Source organism: Leptopilina boulardi, unplaced genomic scaffold (genome assembly GCF_019393585.1).
Source record: "Leptopilina boulardi isolate dan_hultmark-lab unplaced genomic scaffold, ZJU_Lbou_2.1 LbouV2_13, whole genome shotgun sequence".
In the NCBI taxonomy this organism is placed as follows: domain Eukaryota; kingdom Metazoa; phylum Arthropoda; class Insecta; order Hymenoptera; family Figitidae; genus Leptopilina; species Leptopilina boulardi.
In genome coordinates, this window is record NW_026137674.1 from 785,459 (window position 1) to 809,651 (window position 24,193).

The 24,193-nt window shown below is 30.0% G+C and overlaps 1 protein-coding gene across 4 annotated transcripts in view; it reads left to right on the top strand.

Moving 5' to 3' along the window:
• LOC127291229 (uncharacterized) overlaps positions 1 to 24,193 on the top strand; it is a 247,834-nt gene that overhangs the window by 106,925 nt on the left and 116,716 nt on the right. For all 4 annotated transcript variants that reach the window (XM_051320210.1, XM_051320211.1, XM_051320212.1 and 1 more), the window contains exons 9-10: positions 21,082 to 21,531; positions 21,737 to 22,183. In XM_051320210.1, the coding sequence (XP_051176167.1) occupies positions 21,082 to 21,531; positions 21,737 to 22,183 (897 nt within the window). The remainder of the gene's footprint in view (positions 1 to 21,081; positions 21,532 to 21,736; positions 22,184 to 24,193) is intronic.

Sequence of the window (24,193 nt, forward strand, 5' to 3'; positions counted from 1 at the left end):
TAAATTTATAATATATATAATTTATAAGGAATTAAATACTGTTTCACTTTTCTATACGAATTTACATAAAATTTTATAAAAAATCTTACAAAATTCCAGGATTTTATATAGTTTGAGGAGCTGGAAAGTAGAACTCGCTCTCCGTTCGGCTGGACTCCGTAGAGCAAGTCAAACATTCGAAAAAGTGATAAAAATTGAAATTCAAAATATTGAATTTTGAAAAGTACTACATTATTAGAAATTAAAAGGCGGATTTTTTTCCTTTGAAATTTTTTTATAAAAGGAATATTTTAGTTTCTAGAGAGAAAAAACTGAGAAATTTAAATTGTTAAATTTAGTTAAGTTTTAAAACATAAATCATCGTATCTCCGACAATTATTAATGAATTTGATTCAAATTTGACATGTACACGTATTAGGGTCTACTAAAGGCGACAAAATAATGAAAAATTAAAAATCATTAATTGTTTAAATTTTTTTAATAAAAATTGAGACATTTGTTTATCACTATATAAGAAAGTTTTCTGTAAAATATTAAATCAATTCATTGAAAAATTTTATAGTTATTGAAGTTTTAATAAAGCGCGGTTGTCGCGCAAGTAAATCTTAGCGCTAATCGCACTGACAGCTGTTCCGTGCATGAAATATAATTAGTTTTTCTTTTCACATTTAAATATAAATTTCTTTATTTTTATTACTAGAAACTAGCAAGAAAACTACTTGGTGGAATGCTGAGTTGGAAAGTTTTTGGAGTAAAGTGAGAAAGTTGCTGAATAACCCAAAGAAAAATAGGAATCAACAGGCATGGGCATTGTACCATAATACTCGTAATTCTTATAAAACAGAGATAGACAAGGCTAGAGCATTCGGCTGGAGGAGCTTTTGCGAAGGTATTGAAAAGATACCAGAAGCATCTAGACTTCATAAAATTCTAGCCAGAGATGCCACAGCTAAGCTATCTTCAATTAAGCTACCCAACAGACGTTTCTCCCGTGACAGAGCTGAGTGTCTGAAGCATCTTGTGGGAATTAATTTCCCAGACTTCAGAGAATCAGAGCAGAGCAATGGGGATCGGAATCCACGTAAATCTCGTCCTGGACGAGAACACTGGAAACTTGCATCCGACATTATGACTCTGGAAAAGATTGTTTGGGCTTTAGGCCGGTTAAAGCCATTTAAGGCACTAGGGGGAGACAGCATATACCCGGTTATCTTACAAAAAGGACCGACCAGTTTAACCTCCTTTATCCTTAAGACGTTGGAGAAACTGATAGATACATTTGTCAGACAGAAAGGTCTGATGGATCAACCACTACATCCAGGACAGCACCTGTATAGAGCAGGCTGTTCTGTAGAAACAGCCCTTCATTCAGCGATAAGCAGAACAGAGGAAAAGTTAGACTCAGGGGGTTATGCGGTGGGCACATTTCTAGATATAGAGGGTGCTTTCCCTAACACATGTAGTCAAGCAATTTGCAATGCGGCTAAAAAATGTGGCTTACCAGATCCACTGATTAGTTGGATTAAAGGTATGCTCCATAATAGAGCCCTGGAAGCAGAGTATGGAGAGGCCAAAATAAATGGCCTAGTTTCCTGTGGTAGCCCACAAGGCAGAGTTTTATCTCCTCTATTGTGGAGCTTAGTGGCAGACGAGTTACTAGTAGAACTCAACGGCCAGGGTTTTTATATGCAAAGCTATGCGGACGACTTCCTGATTATTGTAAGAGGTTTCTCTTTAGATACACTCTTAGAATTGACAGAGAGGGCATTAAGGATCGTCAAGAGATGGTGTGAACGAACTGGTCTCTCTGTTAATTCAGACAAGACGGATATAGTTATCTTTACTAGGAAATACAAGGTTCCTACTGTGAGAAAACCTGTATTTTATGGGAAAGAAGTGCCTTTTTCCGATTCGGTCAAATATCTAGGAGTGATTCTGGATTAAAGTAGCTCAAGAATACTTTCCTTAATGACGATTCAGATTGTTCAAGAGAGAGTCCTAATAAAAGTGATGTTATATGCGTTGAAATTGATGGTGAAAAAATGAAAAAAATGAAACGCTTTTTGACAAGAAGTATTGAGGAAATTTTTCAAATTTTCCGTGAGAACAATCCTGATATAAGCATTGGTAGGTCAAAGTTTTACTCATTACGACCAAAGTGGGTAATAATTAAGCCGCAAAAAGAAGTCTGCGTTTACATATATTGTGCCAATTTTGAACTTTTTCTAATTGCATTAAAAAGCTTAAGAAAGGAACGATCCTTAAATATTAAAGAACTTCAAAAAGATCTGTTTTCTGCAATAATGTGTGCTTCTTCAACTGAGAAATGTATTCTTCAAGAATGCAATTTATGTCCTGGAACAGAAGGAATAACAAATAAAATATTAAAAATTTCTGAAGAAACATCTAACAATGAGGTAACATTTGCTGTGGAATAAAGCTGAGTTAGAAAAACGAACACATTTTTAAATGAGCTAAGAGATTGCACGATTAAAGTAAGTGTTCATAAATTCATTAAGAATATTCAAAAAGAAGAAATAGCGAAAGTTAAAGATGAAGCTAAATTGAATTCAGAGAAACTGGTTTTGCACGGCGACTTCGCAGAAAATTGGAACGTAATAATTAAAAATGAAGTACAAAGCGCGTATTGGAAAACTCAACAGGTTTCAAGATTTACATCAGTTTGTTATAATAATAAAAAAACACAAAGTTTTGTTGTTGTTTGTGACGATACAAAACATGATTCTGCTCATCCGTTATTGGCTATGAATCACATAATTGAAAGCGGCAAGGAACAGTTAGAATTAGAATCGGTACCTAAAATTACAATTATATATATATATATATATATATATATATATATATATATTCTCAATTTAAGAATCGTTTCCAGTTTCATGAGTTGTCAATATCGCCTGTTAAAAAAGTGGCTATTTTCAGCTACAGAACACGGTAAAGGGGCCTGTGATGGGATCGGGGAAATTGTCAAGAATATAGCAACGACACACAATTTGCAAAAATCACATCTCGAATCTATTAACAGTGCAGAATCTTTTGTAAGAGAAGTACAGAAGTACACTTCATCGATTAAACTACTTCTAATTTCAACTGCAGAGCTTGAAAAGCTTCGAAAAGTAAAAAATCGTGAATGGAAGAATGTTCAGCCAATTTCAGGAATTCAAAACTGTCATGTTTGGAAGGTAGAAGATAACGAAAATGGCGACCGAATATCGTACATATCTAGAACTGCTGAACATGACTGGAAAAAAATAGAATAAAAATACTATTATTATTATTATAAAAAACCGTAAGCTTCAAAAATTTTCAACTTATCAAAAAAAAATTTCGAAAAAATTCTCCTGACTAAAAATATGGCTTAGCCCACTTAAAACTCATGTGAAATCTTCTTTATATTGATATGAAGTCACTGTAAAAATTTGAGCAAAAAAAAGGTGGTGTTTTTGAGAAAATTTAATTTATTTTTTTAAAATCTGCCGCCATTTTGTTAATTGTAAAGCTTTTTTCAAATTTCCAAAGGGAATTTAAAGAGGACAATACCACCTAACAGATCCAAGAAAAAAATTTTTTTACTGTTATTTCGTGTTTTACTGCTTTTGAGCAGTAAAACACTCATGTTTAACATGTTCAATGTCATGTTCAAATGTGCCTAACTTCGTTAAAAATAGTTTTTATGAAAAAATAAAAAAATACGTGTCTCTTTATTTTTCATATAAAATAACATTTTATCGACAGGTAAATCTATGATTTGAAGTTAGTCGGCTTGCCTGATTTAAAATGGATTCAATCAGGTAATTACACCAAGGTCTGGCAGGCAGAGGTCTGTGCTGTAATGACTTGTGCAATGATTTGTATTGAAAAAGAAAAATCTGGCAAGAGAATTAATATCTGTGTCGATAGTCAGGCGGGTTTAAACGCCTTGAGTAATCCGATTATTGAGTCAAAACTAGTTTGGGAATGTCGGAAGGTATTGCACGAGCTAGGTTTGAAAAATAAGCTCTGATTAATCTGGATACCAGGACACTCGGGAATCAGAGGAAATGAGGAAGCCGATATCTTAGCCCGTAGAGGGTCTGAGATGACTATGATAGGCCCGGAACCGGCGGTATTACACTCAAATAGTTTTAATTTAATTTGTTATGCAAATTTTAATTACTATAATGTTTACAGCTTATATACGGATAAATATTTTGAGGTTAGAAATTTGTGCTCGGTTAATCCTATTTCCAGTTAAATGATTTTTTATGAAAAGTTACTTAAAATTTATCAACAAGATTAAATTCGAAAAGTTGCAATTAATTTCAGAAAACTATTCACTGTTATTTTATAAATAAACTGAAAAAATTTAAAAGAATACGTACTCACATACTCTTGCATGTTCTTGCATGAAATCACGGACTGTCAAGAGTTTGCGCGTTGTCGTATTAAAATTCTAACTTCAAGAGAAGAATTTATAATACGTTGAAACTTACCTGCAAATGCACTAGCGTATTGTGAGAATCCCCAATTATTTAATAATTCTGAAATGTCCATATTTGACACTTAAAACTTTTCACTATTCTGCCATTTCCCTGGCGGATCTCGAAATCAGAATGTACGCTGAATTCGTTGTACATTCGTTACACATTGGTTAAACATTTAGATGGAGTGAAAATTGTGTAGAAACTGAGTGGAAAAGTGTAATTGAATTGAATAATAAAAGTATTTAGTGATAGATTTGTTCTGTATTTGTGATAAATTAACGTGTTATTAGTAAATAAATAAAGTTTAAAGTGAAAAATGTTCGCGTAAGTGAGTTTGACAGGCTAGGGAATTTTCTAGTGACATCCAAATTGATAGTCGATAAAGAAGTTGAGCCGCCGACTTTGCACGGTAGGTGGCAGTATTCATACTTTCTCCTTTTAAAAAATTCTCTTTTTCAATTGTAAATAGAAAAAATAATTAATTAATAAGTTATATAGATTCTATGTTGTCATTTTTTTTAACAATTGAATTTTTGAAGATTGTTTAATGAGATAAATTATACTTGTATAATCAATGCAAATTGTTGTTTTTAAAATACTTTTAAATAAATCTTTTCTTTTAATTACATTTATATTAAAAATAAATAATAATAAAATAAAGAAAGATAAAAAAAGTTTTCCTTATTAAAAAAAGGAGAAAGTATGAATGCTGTCACCTACCGTGCAAAGTCGGCGGCTCAACTTCTTTATCGACTATCAATTTGGATGTCACTAGAAAATTCCCTAGCCTGTCAAACTCACTTACGCGAATATTTTACACTTTAAACTTTATTTATTTACTAATAACACGTTAATTTATCACAAATACAGAACAAATCTATCACTAAATACTTTTATTATTCAATTCAATTACACTTTTCCACTCAGTTTCTACACAATTTTCACTCCAACTAAATGTTTAACCAATGTGTAACGAATGTACAACGAATTCAGCGTATATTCCGATTTCGAGATCCGCCAGGGTTTTAAAGAATGTTCTACGGCGTCGTGTTCTATGACTTTAAATGAACATTCAGTCTCCTGGACGAAGCTGTTTAGTAAAATCGACAGAACGGAACTAAACGATGTTTCGTAAATTCTACTATTTATTTAGTCATTGTTACTACATGTTAGCTTACTAAACGTCTTAAGTAGAATTAATTATAACTTTTCCCTCCGTGAAAATTATAGCGAACCCGATTGGAATTGAATTACATGTAGTTATATTCGAAAAAGTCGTAGGTTCGATTCCCCCCATGCGTTACACGGAAAGAAAAGGTATCGTTGTCCCAACCATAAAAATATTGTTGGTCATAATATTGTTGAGGCATCCATACATATAGCTGAAGCAGCTTTCAGTATGGATACATTGACAAAAAAGAATGGTTGTGGCAACCATATAATATTTATACCTATGATATGGACATATGAACCATAGCTTTAGTTGAGGTAACAATATTGGTTTGGATTTTAACAATTTTGTTTTCCTATCCATTTTTTAATTGCTAAGGCCCCTATAGACGCCTGCGCACCTTGTCCGCGCGGTGATGCAATATATTACGTCTATATTACTCGCTTTAATTCCAAGCGTCGCGAAACGTGTATATGTCCGCAGTCCTAAACATTTTCTATAATCATTTAAGAATTATATTGATCCTGGTAAATGTGTTTTTTAAGTTAAAAAATGGAAGTTGAGTGCATTGATTTCCTTAAAAAAATAGGCTTCGAAGTTGACTGCGTCCTTTTAAACAACTTACATTCACCTTTCCCAGTCATAATTTGTAAATGGGAAAATCCTTCAATGTTTGCGACACCTAGGCACGCACTATAATTATAATATTATAATAAAAGGTGCTATATGATTGTTTATTTTGTTAACGAATTTGTATTTGGCGATTATTTCAAAAAAATAAATACGTTTTTATGGGACTCAATGTTTTAAATTAATCAAAAATAACCTTCTTGATAATATTAAACAAATAAAATAAACATAAATTGTAACCATATAAAATGGTTGCTTCAACAATATTAATATGGTACACTAAATAATGGTCGAAGCATCAATTAAAAATGGTTGTCACATCCATAATAGCATTTGTATGTTTTCCAAATATATGGTTCCCACAGCCATATATTCTAGTTGTGCTAACAATTTAAAGCTAGCTATTTAATATGGCTGGAGCTCCCGGAGGTAAGGTTGGGACGTATTTTTCAATATAATATGGTTGAGACAACCAAAGGTATGGCTGTGCCAACCATTGATTTTTTTCCGTGTAGATTTATTTATTTCTCAGGTTTGCGTTTATTCATTAATTCTATGTATGAATTAGTTGAAAAATGAAAATATCCGATCATAGAGAGCAGAAATTACATATTTTTTAATTTATTTATTATTATTAATCTATATCTGACAGTTAATTAATTAGAACGTTAATTAATGAATTTAATTTGAGTAAGAATTTAATTTAGAAATGGAAGTATTAGTAAATAAATATGTTATTTATTCAATTCAAATTTTGATTTATTTGAATCAAAAAATTCTTACATTTTATGCAAATAAATTATGTATTTGGATCAAATAAAATAATAATTGCCTCAATTAAAGAGGTTTTAGTTTCAATTAAAACAATTACTTATGATAAATAATCATATATTTGATTTAAGAAAAAATTTTTTTTTGTAAGAAAAATATTTTATTGATGCAAATAAATATTTATTTGATACGATAAAATAAAATACTTATGTCTAGTAAATATTTATTTGAATGGAATAATTTCCATAATTGATTCATATAATTATTTATTAGCTTAAAATATTCCATATATTTGATTTGAATACTTTGTATTTAATACAAATAACTATTTATTTGGCACAATAAAATAAAATACTTAGGTTTAGTAAATGTGTATTTGGTTCAAATACATATTTATTGGATAATACACAAGTAAATGATGTATTTGGATCAAATACTTTTTATTTGATCCAAATAATTTTTTTTTCAGTGTAGGGTTATCTTTTTGAATATTTAAAAAATTATAAACTTCTGCTTTTCGTTTATTTTGTTTTTAGGCATTTTCATTTCCAATTCTTTTTTTACCAAGAGAATTATTTTTTGTAATAATTGTAAATCAAACTTTTTAAAATGAGAATAAAAAATCGTTAAATATTTGATTTACTTTTTCTGCAAGCCGGTTTCTGTGGAAGAGCGAAAATCAATATGCATGTAAACAAAACCTTCTATGCGTGAGAAAACATGTCGCGTTGACTGCGGTGACGCGCAAGTTACATTTTTTTAAAACTGTTATATTTTCTAATTTTTATGTTAAATGGTTTAATATTTCACAGAAAACTTCTTTATATACTAATAAACAAATCTCTCACTGGAAGATTTTCCACTTCAAAGGTTCCCCGCATAATTTTTGTTTGGGTGGTAGCGATTATACGCAATTAAACTGTACACAAATGAATTCTACACAGGAAAACTCTATACACTACATTTAGGCAAGTGGTATTAATTCTAGATGAAAAAATTCTACACTTTATAATTAGATAAATTTAATTTAATATAATTTTTTTAATTCATCGCAGTTAAACCCTACACCGTTAAATTCTAAACAAATTAATTCTACGTATTAGAAACTATTATTATTTTTGTTTTAATTAACTTTTAACTCTACGCAGTTAAATTGAACACCAGAAAACTCTACGCAAATAAACACATTTTGTTTCAATAAATTTTTTTATAATTCTACGCAATTGAATTCAACACAACTGAATTCTTCACATTTGAATTTATTTTAATATTAATTTTTAGAAGATTAAACTCTACACAAAAAAATCATTATTTATAATTCTACACAAAAATAATAATAAAATAGGGTCAGTTGGGGTAAATGGGGACAAGAGGTTTTGTAGCTTAATTTACAGTTTTAAAATTAAGTTCAACGTCAATATTTTAACCTCAGATCACCTGCAAGAGGTTTTGAGTATTGCCAAGCTTTTATCTTGACAATTGGCAGGAAGATAAAAAAAGTTATCGCTCAATGCATAAAAACTTTAAAATCAAAGTTAAACTGTTTCAGTATTTTGTCTCGCATTTCAAAGAACACATACTTAAAAATCATATAAAATTTTTTTCTTATTCCTTATGACTCCTATGACAGAAATTCACTTGAAATTTTGATTTTTATCAATTTGGTTAACAATAACAAGCTGTCCCCATTTACCCGGAGTTTTCAAATTTTTGGGGTAAATGGGTAAATGTCATTATTAACCAAATTAACAAAAATCAAAAATTCAAGTGAATTTCTGTTATGGGAGTCATAAGGAATAAGAAAAAAATTTGGTATGATTTTTAAGTCTGTTTTTTTTTCAAATGCGAGACAAAATACTGAAATAAAAAAAATAAAAAATATTTTAATTGATTCAACTATTATATATCCACTACAAATTTTTTTTCAAGTTTTTTCATTCCTTCATACAGAAATATACCTATTTCTTAAAACTTTTTTAGAAACTATGCTGTCCCCATTTACCCCAAATATTATGAAATTTTCTAAATTTTGGGATAAATTGGGACAGTCAATTTCATTCGTTTAAAGCTTATCTAAATTTTTTTCTGCTGCATACAATTAATCCTGAGAACGTAAATAACAAGTTAAAAAATATAAACCCGCAAATATTACCTTTTAAAGGAAGAAACTTACGTAATCTAATTATAAAGTGTAGAATTTTTTCGTGTAGAGTTTATTTATGTAGAATTAATACCACTTGCCTAAATGTATTGTTTAGAGTTTTCCTGTGTAGAATTCATTTGTGTACTTGTTTAATTGCGTAGAATCGCTACCACCCCCTTTTTTTGTTGCTGAAGTTGAGAAGCCTTGATTATTGACACGTCTCAACTTTTATTAAAAAATAATTAAACAATAATTTTTTTTGTATTTTTAATTATTTTATCAGCTTCTATAGACCTAAAAACGTAAGTACACCAAATCTCATTTAATTTTATAAAGATTTGTTCAAGATAGGACGATTTATGTTTTAATTTTCAATGAAATTAATAATGAAAGAAATTTCAGTTTTTCTTTATTATTATTAAATATAATAATCCTACAAAAAATGTCAATGACAAAAAAGTTGCGCATTCTTGTTTTTTATAATATGTTAATGCGTTTAAAATTTAAATTTCCAAATTTTTTTTCACTTTTGAACGGTTTTGACTACCATTAGACCAAGCCTCCGAGCGTCAATCGAGTTATTTGATTACGACCCTCAATTTCACAGCCACACAAAAAAAAAGTTCTGACCTGGAGGTCTGACTATGTTAATTATACGTTTTTAGGGTCGCTGAATTCGAATTCGGGGTACATATGACTTCATCAGATCAGGATTTTGATATAACCTCAAAAACCAATATGGCAGACATTTTTCAGATGCAGACGTTTTCGGGATCGCTAAATTACGAATCTGATATTATTTTTTCAAAATGCAAAATAGCGGATCCAATATGGCGGACAATTTTTGAAAAATGCTTTAGATTCGCTTGAAACTCGTTACTCTGGGTTTTTCGAGTTTGTTGATTATACAAATTCGAGGCCCATGTAACTCCATTACTTTAGGATTTTGCCATAACCTCAAGAACCTCAAGAAGCAAATATTTAGCGCGAACCTTGAGTGAAGCTTAAAATTAAATATTCATTAAAAGTTCAGCTCGAACCTTGATTGAAGCTTGAAAAAAATATTCGTTAAATGTATGCCCAGATAGCTGGGTTTTAAAATCATTATTTTATTATTTATTATTTATTATTATTATTTTTAATTTGAATGAGTTTAATAAATAAATTAATTTCTTAAATTTAGGAACTAATACTTGATTAAATAATTTTTTAGAGACTTCAAATAACGAAATTAATTTTGAAAATAAATTTGGGGGGGACCGGGAATCGATTACGGGTTCGATGAACGCAAACGCAATACCTAAGCATCTATACGAGCAACTATGATTGGAAAAAAAATCTTGCTCTTAAGCTACAAGTGATTTTATTGGTTGCGGAAAAAGGCGATATAATTTAAAATTGGATTTTTTGTTTTGACAGTATATAACCAAGCAAAAATTATCTTAACCATTGAAACAATTCGTGAAATTAAAGTTAGCCAAGTAAATTTTGAGATTATGTTAACTTTAATTATTTTTTTAATATAAATAATTAAATTCAAAAATGGGAAATTATACAAATTATAATTTTAAAATATGCTTATAATGTAGAAAAAAGAATAGTTTTGGTCTAAATATAAAATAGAGTTAATAATTATCAATATAATTAATTGAAATCAATTATGTAATATAAGTAAAAATATTTATTAAACTAGTATAGTAATAAAAATATTAATTAAAAAGAAACATATTATACCTACACTGTCAAAATAAAAAATACAATTTTAAATTATCTCGCCATTTTCTGCAACCAATAAAATCACTTGTAGCTTAAGAGCAAGATTTTTTTTCCAATCATAGTTGCTCGGTTGGTTAGGTACTACGTTTACGTTAGTCAAACCCGTGTTCGATCCCAGGTCCCCCCAAATTTATTTTCAAAATTAATTTCGTTATTTAAAGTCTCTAAAAAATTATTTAATGAATCACTAAATTTAAGAAATTATTTTTTTTCATTTTTGAAAAATAAAATTTCTTAAATCAATTTATTTATTAAACTCGATTAAACTGATTACAATTGATTTTAATCTTATTATTATTATTAATACGTACAATCTTTCATAGTTTAATTTAATTTTAGAAGAAAGTTCCTCTTAATTCTTTAAAATACTTTATGCGTTTTTTTCTCGTAGGATGTAAAAAAATCTGCTATACCAAGGAGAGAATAGCGACTCCAAGGATCAGACGCCTTGGAGCCCGGCTCTCCAGTTTGTGCGAAATTTTAACTCTCTCCTGCCGACCCGCTTAAAGAAACACCCTTTGGCTGAACACTTTTTCACTACGGAACTGCCGTCCGGTTTCAAACTTCGTAAGTGAAGGTCCCTGGGAACATTTAACGAATATATTTTTCAAGCTTCAATCAAGGTCCGAGCCGAACCTTTAACGAATATTTAATTTAAATCTTCAATCAAGGTTCGAGCTGAACCTTTAAAGATTATTTAATTTAAAGCTTCACTCAAGTTTCGCGCTAAACATTTGCTCAAAAATGGATATGGGCTCCCAAGAAGGGTTGACGGGTTTTAGTGGGTCGGGGCTGGTAGTAGTTCGCCAGCTTATTTTGTTTAGTGTTCTTCTTTTTTTTACCAACCCCACATAACCTTGGCATGCGGAAGCCAAGGTATCTGTATACAGATTTCTCAAAAGTCCCTATGCAACAAAATAAAAGTTTCGCGATAAACATTTGCTCAAGTGTAGACATTTAAATATTTACAGAAGCTTTACTTAACCTTTATTCTAAATACTGCGAACATTGAAAATAAATATTTATTAAATCTTTGAAGCAACGTGAGATATTTTCAGGTTCATTTTACTAAATAATGAACCGTCGGCATTGTCGTTATCCGATGTACACCGCGAGGAGGTCTCACAATAGGATTTTGTACATCATGTTGTTCTTAAAAGGGCTGATTGGTAAAATTGTTGAGAAAAGGCATATTACTTTAATTCTCTTTTTTGAGCTGTATTGAGTTGTTTTCTCTTTAAACGATCTATGTGGAGGATTTCTTTGTCGTTTCTAGTTTTGTCTCAGTGTTTCTCTTTTCAGCATCCAGCAAAAGTCTGCAAGCATATTAACATCCCAGCGTCTGTGGTAACGAGTTTCAACAAGTTTAATATCTTGGTAATATCACACTCGTGAGATGGATTGTTACTTCTTCTTGTCGCATTATACTCTACACTAGCAACTTTGTCGTCCGCAAGCGGCCGACTATGTTGCTAATGTGCATTAACCATATTTTTTATTCATTTTTTTTTCAAAAAAATTTAATATTAGAAATGTAAAAAAAATTTCTTTATATTGGATCTACCACCCGAGTAGCACGGAATATTGCTTGAATGTCAAGCTGATATCAACCGGGAATATTTTTGTGACATTCAGGCGATATCATAATGTCCTCTTCACGGGGACATTCCTCGGTGGAGAAGGCTTTATATTTTTGATAGCCTTAATGAGGGGTGTTTAAATGCGCATCAAATAAAATGTTTCTCCGTGTGATGATCTTTCACACAAAAAATGTAACGCATTACAAAACTTACATTCTGCATTTATTAAACCTAAATAATTCTGTGGAACTTTACTTTCATCGAAATCTTCAAAAGACATTATTGCAACTCCTGCACTTTTTTTATTCCGTATCGTTTTTACATGTCAAATTCTTTTCTTCACACATTCTTTTCATCTTCCGTTGCCGTAGAAAATTTTTTCTTCTTACATGACAAATTATTTTCTTGACGCACTTTCTTTTCATCTTGAGTTTCCATTGATATTTTTCTATTCCTACATGCCAAATTTTTATCCTTGCGTATTTTCTTTCCATCTTCAGTTTTTATAGATAATTTCTTTTTTTTTCCATGTCAAATTTTTTTTGCGCTCTTTCTTTTTATTTCTGTTTCATTACGATTACGTTTTCTCAATCTCTCATTCTCCTGTCTTATTATTTTCTGCTCATATGTAACTTCGCGCCTTGCCTTCCTTTTTCTTCCCTTCTCTTTAATGGCTCGAATTATCTTTTTATCATTTTCTTTACTCAGAAAATTCTTCATTTTTAAATGTTCATGTGGTGAAATTTTGTTCACATTATTATCAGTTGTACGAATTATTTTCTTTTCACTAGTGTCATTTAGAGAATGTTTAATTTTTAAATCTTGTGTTAATAGAACTCTTAATATTATTACTGTGCAAAGTATTAAAAACAGAACAAGAGTTTAAAATATATTTTTTATGTTCCTAAGTTCAATTTATAAAAAAAAAGTTCTAATCATTCTCTATTAACGAATTCCTATTGTGAGACGTTCTTACTGCCGGAAAATGATTTAAGCGATTATTTTCAAACATTGACTTAAAATGGTTTCTCATTTTGTTATTATCAGTTTCATAATTTACACGGTTTGGAATTACGTTAAATAATATAACTGTTGCAAATGCTATTGCATATACTCCACACTAAACACTACCAAAAGGTTGTTGATTAACAGCTTCAAAAACTACTGTTGGTTTAAAAGGGAACAATCCAATTAAACATTTTATTTGATGCACATTTAAACACCCCTCATTAAGGCTATCAAAAATATAATGCCTTACTCTATCGTAATAAACACAAATTCAGTGACCATAATTGTTATTACCGCTAAAAAGTATTTGAATATGTATATCACCTTCTCTAATTGGGACAATAAAATCAAGCATTTGTACATACAAAGTACTTTGCATATTGAAAAATGAATTGGAATCTTTTCTTAATAAATCTTCAAATTTGTACATATGCATGTAATTTAAAAATTTATTTCTATTTTCAATAATTTTTAAATCTTTATCACTTAAAATAACATATTCTTTTATGTTGGCCATAGTATACTTCGTTTAATTTTATTTTTGATTCATGAAAATCTAAATATCTTTAACCCTTTTGCTCACTCTCTTTAATATAACCAATTTTGCCTTTTATTAAATATAACCAATTTTGTCTTTAATTCAATACAACCAATTTTACCTTTTATTAAAAATAACCAATTTTTCCTTTAATTCAATACAATTAATTTTACCTTTTACTAAATATAACCAACTTTTCCTTTAATTCAATATAACCAATTTTTACTTTAATCCGATATAACCAATTTTGCCTTTTATCCAATAAAAATACCAAATATCCAAAAGAATGAGAGAACTATGGGTAACTATGAATCAGTAACTACTGATCAGCCAATAAGTGCAAAAACGACACTCTTATATGAGTAATCAGTAGTTCATTACAAATAACATATATATACGTATTTATAACTGTATTAAAACCCCGGAACAAATACCACAAAAAAACCAACCATTGGACAATAGAACCTTTGTTAATGGGGATTAACTCTGAGGACCCAGGTAATAATTTCTTTTTTCACATTTATTATATAGAAAAATAAAGATGTACCAACCCTTGGCCAATAGAACCTCTGTTAATTTTGATTAACTCTGAATACATAATGAAATGTACTGTAGGTTTACATTGACATCTTCACGTCTGACGTCTCGAAATTAAATTTTTTCCGTGTATTATCACATGGAAATATAAAGATAAAAGTCAAAAACTGAAGAGGTAATGTATATCTTTCTTTCTCACATCAAGGAATATAACATATAAACATTTTCATTTAATATTGCATTTCTCTATCTAGAGGATTCAAATAACATAAGAATATCTTCGCCTAAAAATCTTATTCTTCTTTTTTTCTATTTTAAAAATAAAAAAATATGTATATACCAGTATTAGACCCTCAGAACAATTACCACAAACAATACCAATCCTTGGACAATAGAGCCTTTGTTAATGAAGATTAATTCTGAGGGGCCAGGTAATAATTTTTAAATTTTTTTATTAAAATTTTCTGGGGCTCTAATACAGGTAGGGGAGAGTGATAAACAGTGAAACAGTTTAAACAGTAGGACACTTTAATTTTCTGAAAAACTACTTAGGGGCCATCCATAAATTACGTTGCGCTTGAAGGGGAGGGGGGGTCAAGAATTTGCAACATTCAATAGAAAAAATGGCGCTAATGTATGCAAAATGTGCAACATGGGGGAGGGGGGGGTCGAAAATGGTGAAAAAGAGTGCAACGTTATTTATGGATGGCCCCTTAAAGAAACTCGACCAAAATTTAAATGTAAACCATGTTTATGACAACACACTATCTCCAAGAATTTTAGCCACATTGATTCATTATTTACATAGAAAATGGAAAAAACTGTTTTTGACGTTACGGAGTAAATTTTTTCTTGAAATCGAGTTGAAATACAATGCTGATTTTTATATAAATAGGACAGTTTTAAAAAAAAGTGTAATTGTTACTTCGTTTACTCATGTTTTTAAGTATAATACCCAATAATTTAAAATATTTTAAAATTTTACAAACAATTTTTATTTAAATAATTTCTTGCGATTGTTTAATTTAAACAGTGGGACATTAAACACTGGGACAGGCAAAAATTTAAGTTTATGAAACGTGGATTTTGGCAACACTAATTATAAGTTGTGTCAGCTATACGCATGCTTATTTATACACACACAGCGACTAAAAATGTGATTTTTTATGCTAAAAAACATTAAAAAATTCAAAATTTATAATTATTACAATTATTGTTAGGCAAAATTTGAAAAATAACACTTGATAAGAAAACGACTACTCAAATTTTCCTCCAAATTGTTTTTAGGTTATGACCAAATTATGACGTATGATCAGCAGTACTGTAAACGTAAAAAAAAATAATAGCAATTTTTCATATGAAACTTGACATCGTATATTATAAAAATTTTAAATATTATTAAATTATGAGTGTTTTGCAACATTTGTTAACGTTATTTAATGCAAAAGATATATATTTACAAAGTATGAAGCAGAATATTATTATTGAAATAATTATCGGTTCTTAATAATAGGTGTCCCACTGTTAAACGCAAACCTTCAAAACAAGAAAAATTTATCAAGTTTCAAAAACTTGAAATTTTTCTATTTAATCACAATATAATTTAAATAGAATATATGCATTATGTAGAAAAGAGTTCAAACTTTATGGTAATACCAAAAAGTGTCCAAAAATATATAACATTGAAAAAAAAGTGTTCTTATGCCATTTTGAATTGTCTAGATAGAGAAACGCAATGTTAAACAAAGAAGTACTTATATTATATTCCTTGGTGTAAGAAGGGAAATTATGCGTTACCTATTCAGTTTTAGACTTTCTTTATAGCTGTTTTACGTGATAAAGACAGAAAGAAATAATTACCTGGGTCCTCAGAGTTATTAATTAATCCTCTTTAACAGATTGCAGGTCAAGCGAACCCTCATTTGCAAAATAAAGATATATCTTTCTCTCTCTATAACTTGTTCTTTTCTCTGTCACCGAAAACCCAGCAGGGGTCCGGACTGAATGAATGAATACCAAGATTATTATAGTTAATTATAGCCAAGCCAAGTCACCAACCAATGTAGAGCTGCGCTTGCAAGATGACCACTGCGAGTCCGCTTTGTCACCCTGACCAGCCGCCGATACTGGGGATCCGAAATCCTGCATCGTAAAACGTTTCCTACGTGTGTCTGCTATGATGGCATCAAAGCCGTGATCCATGGACTTAGCCGGTTCACGGATTTCTTCTGTTGCCCGCCGTCACCACGGGAGGTGCTCTGGATGCATACACACAAGAAATAGGGTATTACTTGACTTTTCTGTCTCTAGTCTTCTTGGAATTAGAGCACTTTAAATTCAAAACCAGCGACCCCGAAACCCCCCGAATAACAAGTTTCAAGCGAATGTAAAGAATTTTTCTAAAAAGTGTCCGCCTTATTGAAAGTTGAAAAAATAATATCAGATTCGTAATTTAGCGACCCCGAAAACCCGCGAGTAACGAGTTTTAAGCGAATCCGATGGATTTTTCCAAAAAGTGTGCGCCATATTGGTTTTTGAGGTTAAATTGAAATCCTGATCGGATGGGGTCAAATGTACACTAGATTCGGATTCAGCGACCCCAAAAACGTATAGTAAACATAGTCAGACCTCCAGGTCGGAACTTTTTTTTGTGTGGCTGTGTTTTTATTATATAAGTGTTCAATATACTAATTTTAATTTATTATTTAAATAAATATTATTTTAATTTTTTAATTAAAAATTGGGTTTTGAGTGAGAAATACAAACATGAGAGTGTGATTTGAATGGGATATCCCGACTTTGGGAAGTCAAGTTGGGGCCAGATTGGGCAACTTTGAGAAAATTTCCACACGGATTATAATATACTTTGGAAATTTTTTAGAAAATGTGTAACGTTATTGCTTTATCATATTTTAGAATTTTCTATAAAAACTCAAATCAATTAATTCAATAATTTAAGAATAAAGTTCCTAGATAAATTCACATTGCTGTTTTAAATTAGCACGTGGTTAACAGCTAATCGAATCATGGCAAATATTTATTTGGTAAATGTACACGGAGAGAAAAATTAGCCTTTTATAATATAGAAAACTTTACCTTTAACGCGCAAAACTTGTCTGTGCTGATAAAGTTTGTCATGTAGCCCCTTATAGTATACTTATTATACCGTAAATGCAGCCGCGCCAAGCGGAGATCGCACCTAGCTCATCCTACTACGATTGCAGAAGTTCTATGCTTTTTCGGTATTAGACTCTTGCAACAGACCATTTCATGCTGATCGCTTTGTCCTTATCTAGCGCTTATAATGACGCATGAGTTGGAAGAGGACAGAATGACCAGCATGAAAAGGTCTACTGGCAAGTAGGTAGGCGTGGCCTAATAGTCAATTGCAAGGGTCTAATACCGAAAAAGCATAGAACTTCTGCAATCGTAGTAGAAGGAGCTAGGTGGGATCTCCGCTTGGCGTTCTTGCTATTATAACACATTTTTCTTACTAAAAAAGCATATATATACTATGTATCTTTGGTACGGACAAATATTATACTAAAAATTCTTAAATATTTGCTCCATTAGTAAGAAAAGTTCATACAAAAGTGAGAATAGTCAGAATAGTCTTTCATACTTTAAAGCCTTGATTATTCTCTCCGTGTAGTAATATATTTTCTTGTATTTCTTGAGTACTTTTTAAAATTAAATTATATTCAGGTGACATATAAGAATGACATATGTATTAATCAAGAGTAATCGATATGCAGCATGTTGGAAAGGATATAATAGATTCAGTAACTTAAATGATCTAATTTAGTTATTTGATCAATTGTTTAAGGGGGCAATCGCAGTTGTAGCGGCAAAAAATAGACCTTTTTTAAGAACTTTTTTCCCGTTTTAATTTTTTTAAAATATCGATTTATTATGTAAAATTACATAAATTATTAAGTATTGAAAAAGTATGTTAAATTTCATGACAATCGGTTTAGTAGTTTTCAAGTGAGAGTGGTCACCGAGTTCAAAAATTTAGTTTTGAGGAAAATGTGTTTGAAGTTTTAACTTAATTTTTCATGAAGATGGAATTTTTTTTTTGATATCAGATAGAATCATTAAATCTTGGACCATATAATAATTCTTCCACAGATGAAGCTGCTTCCAAAATCCCAATTCAAATATAAAGGTATAACGACCCACACGGCCGTTAGCCTGTTCTCGACCGGATCATCATAAAAATTTGTAGACATATTTCTGAAAACGTATACTTTAAGAAAATGCAAAAAAATCGATTTTTTGAAAGTTACAACTGCGATTGCCCCCTTAAAAGGTGTTGTTCAAATGATGATTATAAAAGAAATTCCAAACTTTATGCAAAGCAGTAACATATCACTGCAAATATATATATGTAAAATTCTGAAGCCTATCACATAACTTTAACAATCAACAATCAATGTTAACAAGCAAAATTTAATTTAAAAAACATTGTACCAGTAACGTCGAAACAAACATTTTCTATCTGGAATTAATCTATTACCGATAAATATAAAAGAAACGTGGATTATTAAAAAAAATATGGTTTAAAATTCGTCAAGCGTATACAAATCGAAAATATATAAAATGCGGTACTTCTAAACTTTTTGTTAAATAACTTTTATACAACTTATCCAAAACAAATTTCATTATACGGTGTTTTTCTCTACTTTAAGAATCTGAACTCCAACACTTTTTTTCTGAAAATTTAAAAGAAAAAAGTTTGTTCTCTTGGACATTTAAAAAGAATATATTTCTGGTTTCAAAACAAATAATTTTTGATTTACTTCAACATCACATATTTTAACATTAATAGGATCTGCATAATATTCAATTTCAAATTTTATGCTTTTTGCTTTAAAAACATTTTTGTGAAATTTGACATTGAAAGTGTACATGTCTCCTAATATGTTATGTTAAAGTACTTAAAAGATGCTATCTTGAATTTGAGGATTTATTTTATTTTATTAAAATTCAATCAACCGGCTAATTGTACCTCTGAACGCAGAAATAATCTAAATAAATTTAATTAATAACATAATAAATTTGAACATCTTTCTAAATTACAAAAGTATAAAAATTTTAAGGTAGGAATAATTTTTGCGTATGTAACAATTACGACGCCTCCTATTCATATAATGCTTATTGAAATAACAAAGCAAGATCGTTTTTATTAAATTTTTTGTGTAGTATGATTCTTACAGAAATTTCAGTGCAGGATAATTCTTATTCAAAATCACGTGCAAAATAGTATCTACTGAAGCTAGCGGCCAATACAATTTTTCTTAAATGTTAGTACAGAACAATTCCTATTCAAAATTTTGTAGAAAATAATTCTAGTGATTCATATTTAAAGGTTACTAGCGAACATGGTAAATGTTATTTGATATTAAGTGTGATAAATTAAGGTTAAATAAAAAGTTTTGTTGTTATAATTATATAAAAAAGATAGAATTCATTGAAAATTAGATATCAATTAATTGTCTGTTACTTACTGGAATTTAATTTAATTTATAATGGTTTCAAGAAAACATCACCTCATCAAGTTTGCACATATATAATTAAAAATAAGACAACAGTACACTTCTAATAACAGAAATTATGTGAAATATTAATTTGTGAAAATAAATTAAAAATTCCTAATCAAAGTGATTATACTACGTTATAAAAATAAAAACGATTTATAAAATAAAATTTTTAAACAGTTTCATTTAAAATACATTTATATTAAAAAACATACCCATTTAACTGAAATGTATACAAATACATGATAAAAATATAGTATGATCTAAGAAATCAATTAGAAAAGATTCCGAATTAACTTTTCATGTGTTTGTCATTAGAACTAAAGAATTATACACATGAATTGTTTTTTATAAACATTAGAATAAAATTTTTATTGACCGCTAGCTTCAGTAGGTATTGTTTTGCACGCGGTTTTGAATAAGAATTACCCTGCACTGAAATTTCTACAAGAATCATACTGCACAAAAAGTTCAATAAGAACGATCTTGTTTTGTTATTTTTATAAGCATTATATGAATAGGAGGTGTTGATTAGATGGAGGCATCAGGTATTACTACTAAAGGAGGTATCAGCTTTATACTGAAACTTTTTTTGAAGTGGTTACGCTTGGCTAATTTTTGCTTATATATATATTGTTCTACTTTACTGATGCATTCAAAGAAGAACAATTAAATGAGATTTAATTTTACAAATTTTGGCTATTTATAAATTAATTTAAATAGTTTTATAATGAAAATAATTTTTTAAAAGGGTTTCACTTATTAAATCCCATTTCAAAATAATTATCTCTCATTTAAATGTCCTCCTATATGACCTTGTAGAGATGGTCACTAATGATTTGACGTCTCTGTGACGTTTTCACGTGGTGAAGGTGTAAAACAGCATGACATTGCTTTGTTGCACAGGGAAACCAGTTAGTGGGTCTACAACCCACAACGTCGACACTGAGCCTCATTCTGAACCAGAACCTATATCTGAACCAGAACCTAGATCTGAACCAGAACCCATATCTGAACCTGAACCCAAATCCGAACCAGAACCCAAATCTGAATCACAACCCAAATCTGAACCAGAACCAAAATCTGAACCAAAATCCGAACCAGAACCAAAATCTGAACCAGAACCTACATCCGAACCAGAACCAAAATCTGAACTAGAATCCAAAACCGAACCAAAATCTGAACCAGAACCTAAATCCGAACCAGAACCAAAATCTGAGGCAGAACCCAAATCTGAACCAGAACCTAAATCCGAACCAGAACCAAATTCCGAGCCAGAATCAAAACCTGAACCGGAAATAAATGTGGAACCTGAACCTCATTCTAAAGTTTCTGACAAATCAGGAAATATACAAGGTAACTTGTTTCTACGAGTTTTTTTATTATTAGTATTTATACATCTTCAAGTTTTTTGTATTCTGTTTTATAATTGAAACTTTAATAATAATTCAAGCTGTTTGAACAAAAACGTTTAAAATTCCATAATTACAGTTCCTGTGAATTTTAACCTTTTTATAAGATTACTTTTTAAAAAAACCTTAAACTTACTGTTCTTAAATAGCTGGTGCTGGACCATTTATACACAAGTATACTCCACGGCACGATTTTAATCCAATGGACTGCACTGATATAGTAATTGGTATGGCTCGTGGGATGAGACACAAAATTGGCGATTATTACACCAGAGATAGATCTACTCCTCGCTTAGATAGTTTCTGGGGAGGTCAAGATAGTTTAACGGCTGCAATGGGATTCGAACGTGATGGAGTTACTACTATAATGTTTAGAAAAAAACTCACATCAACAGAAGGATTTACAGATCACGATATTATTGATGGTGATATGCATGTCATTTGGGCGAAGGGACAGGAACCTGGAAAATATATTCACTCTCCGCCAAGTGGAGTTGAGGAGACAAAAGTTAGTGTTAAAGATTTCTACAAAAGTGATGAACTCAAGTATCATGGTCATAAATCTCAAAGGGGTGTAGCAACCATAAACTTTCTTGGTAAGTGAAAAAAGTTAAATTTTAGTGAAATTTTGTTCTAAATGGTATCCCAAATAAAATATCGTTGACAGTTTCTTCAAAACTTAAACTGCAAGATCTTAATTTCAAAGAGAATACAAACATAATCCACTAGATAAGATCTTTGACATTGAATTCATGTCAATTTCTTAAAAGATTTTGTTTACGTAGCAAACCAATAAAAAAATAAACCTCACATGAAGGTGAAAACAATTCTCTTACTTCATGTTTTTCAGCTGTTACTTTTAAAGAAAATAATTTCCAAAAATTGTTTGATAAACCATTTGGATTATTTGAGTAAATTTAATCTGAATCCCCAATTTTTAACTTCATACTTCCCCCTTCAAAAAGTACCCATAATAGAATTTCTATCTTTGAATTTTACTAGCGAAACAATTATACTAACCTAAATTTGTGAAACTAATACAATTTTTTGATTCATTCAGTAGCTAGAAAATTTTTTAAGGGGTTATGCGCGTCAAATAGTACATATTTCGATGTACTTGTATATATATTTTTATTAAAAAATATTAATAATTGTTGAAACTGTAAACCTTGTACTAAAATACCTTTTTTTGATAACTGCTTGCGGTAACTGCGATAAGTCAGACATAGTTTAACTAAAAGTAAAAAAACAATGGAAATTTCGTTACTATATTATATTACCTCGTGCATGAACGAAGGATTTTGAAAAAAAACATTTTCTAGAAATTACTTCGTTCACGCAGTAGCTATTGTATTAATAAAGAACCTTTGAAATTTTCAGCTCGATCGGTTTAGCGGTTTTAAAATAATCACAGTCACCGTAACCGTAGTTCTCAAAAATCACGGATCCGAGATAATAGCCTTTAAAGTTTCAAGCGTATATATTCTTCTGTGAGAAGTAGCGGATTAAAACAGCCATAACTTTGATTCTAATACTCCGATTTTAATAAAATTTTTAAAAACATTCTCGAGAATATGTACTTTTGATAAATGCAATAAAAAAATCAATTTTTACTGCGTAGCGGAATCTTCGTAGAGCTATTGCTATTTGTATTCCCACTACTGGATACAAATAGATAAAAAAAATTGACAAAATTGAATTAAATAAATAAAATCCTACGCGACGTGATATTGTCGATTGAGGAAAGAAACACGCCAATTCAGGTGAGTGTTGAGAAAAATGACATTCTAGAAAATATTTTTGAAACCTTTCATTCCAGTAAAGATTTGAAAAACATGCCATCTCAGATGTCAAGGTTTTATTGACTGTGTTAGGTTGGTAACACTATAAATGAGAAGTTGTTTAATAAAAAAAGTAATTATTTTGTTCTTTCAATATTAAGTTCAATATTAAGTCGCTAAAAATTTTAACCTGACATTTCAAAACTATTAATTAAAAAATTTCTTTCAAAAAAATCTTTCAAGTAAATAATTAGATTGAAGAAAACATTCAATCTTTTATCGAACAGCTTCTTATTTATAGTGTTCCCAACTTAAAACAGTAAACAAAAAGTTGTCGTCTGAGATTGCAGTATTTTTAAATATTTTCTAGAATGTCATGTTTCATAACACTCACCCGAATTGGTGTGTTTCTTTCTTCAATCGACGACAATATCTAATGTTAAAAAATTTCGATGAGTTCACATTTTTTATTCTTGTTGCGCTGAGCTGGTTTTTAATTTATAACTCATATAAATATTGCTGTCCCAAAATTCTCTTTGAATGGTAAAAAGGTGATGAATTAAGGAACATTTTGAGGTATTTTCGAAAAAAATCAAAGAGGCATAAGGGGTTAAAAATAAAAAAAAATTTTTTTTAATTTTTTCTATTAAATATTTTATTTTAATTTTTGCGGGACATAGTTTAAAGGTTAGGAAATTCTACAGAAAAAACTTTCTGGGTGTTTTAAAATTCAATCATTCATTTTAGAGTTATAGTGGTTTGAAAATTATTTTTAAAAAAAGTTTGACCCCTGCCAGTATGGCAACCCCGTATTACACGGACCTG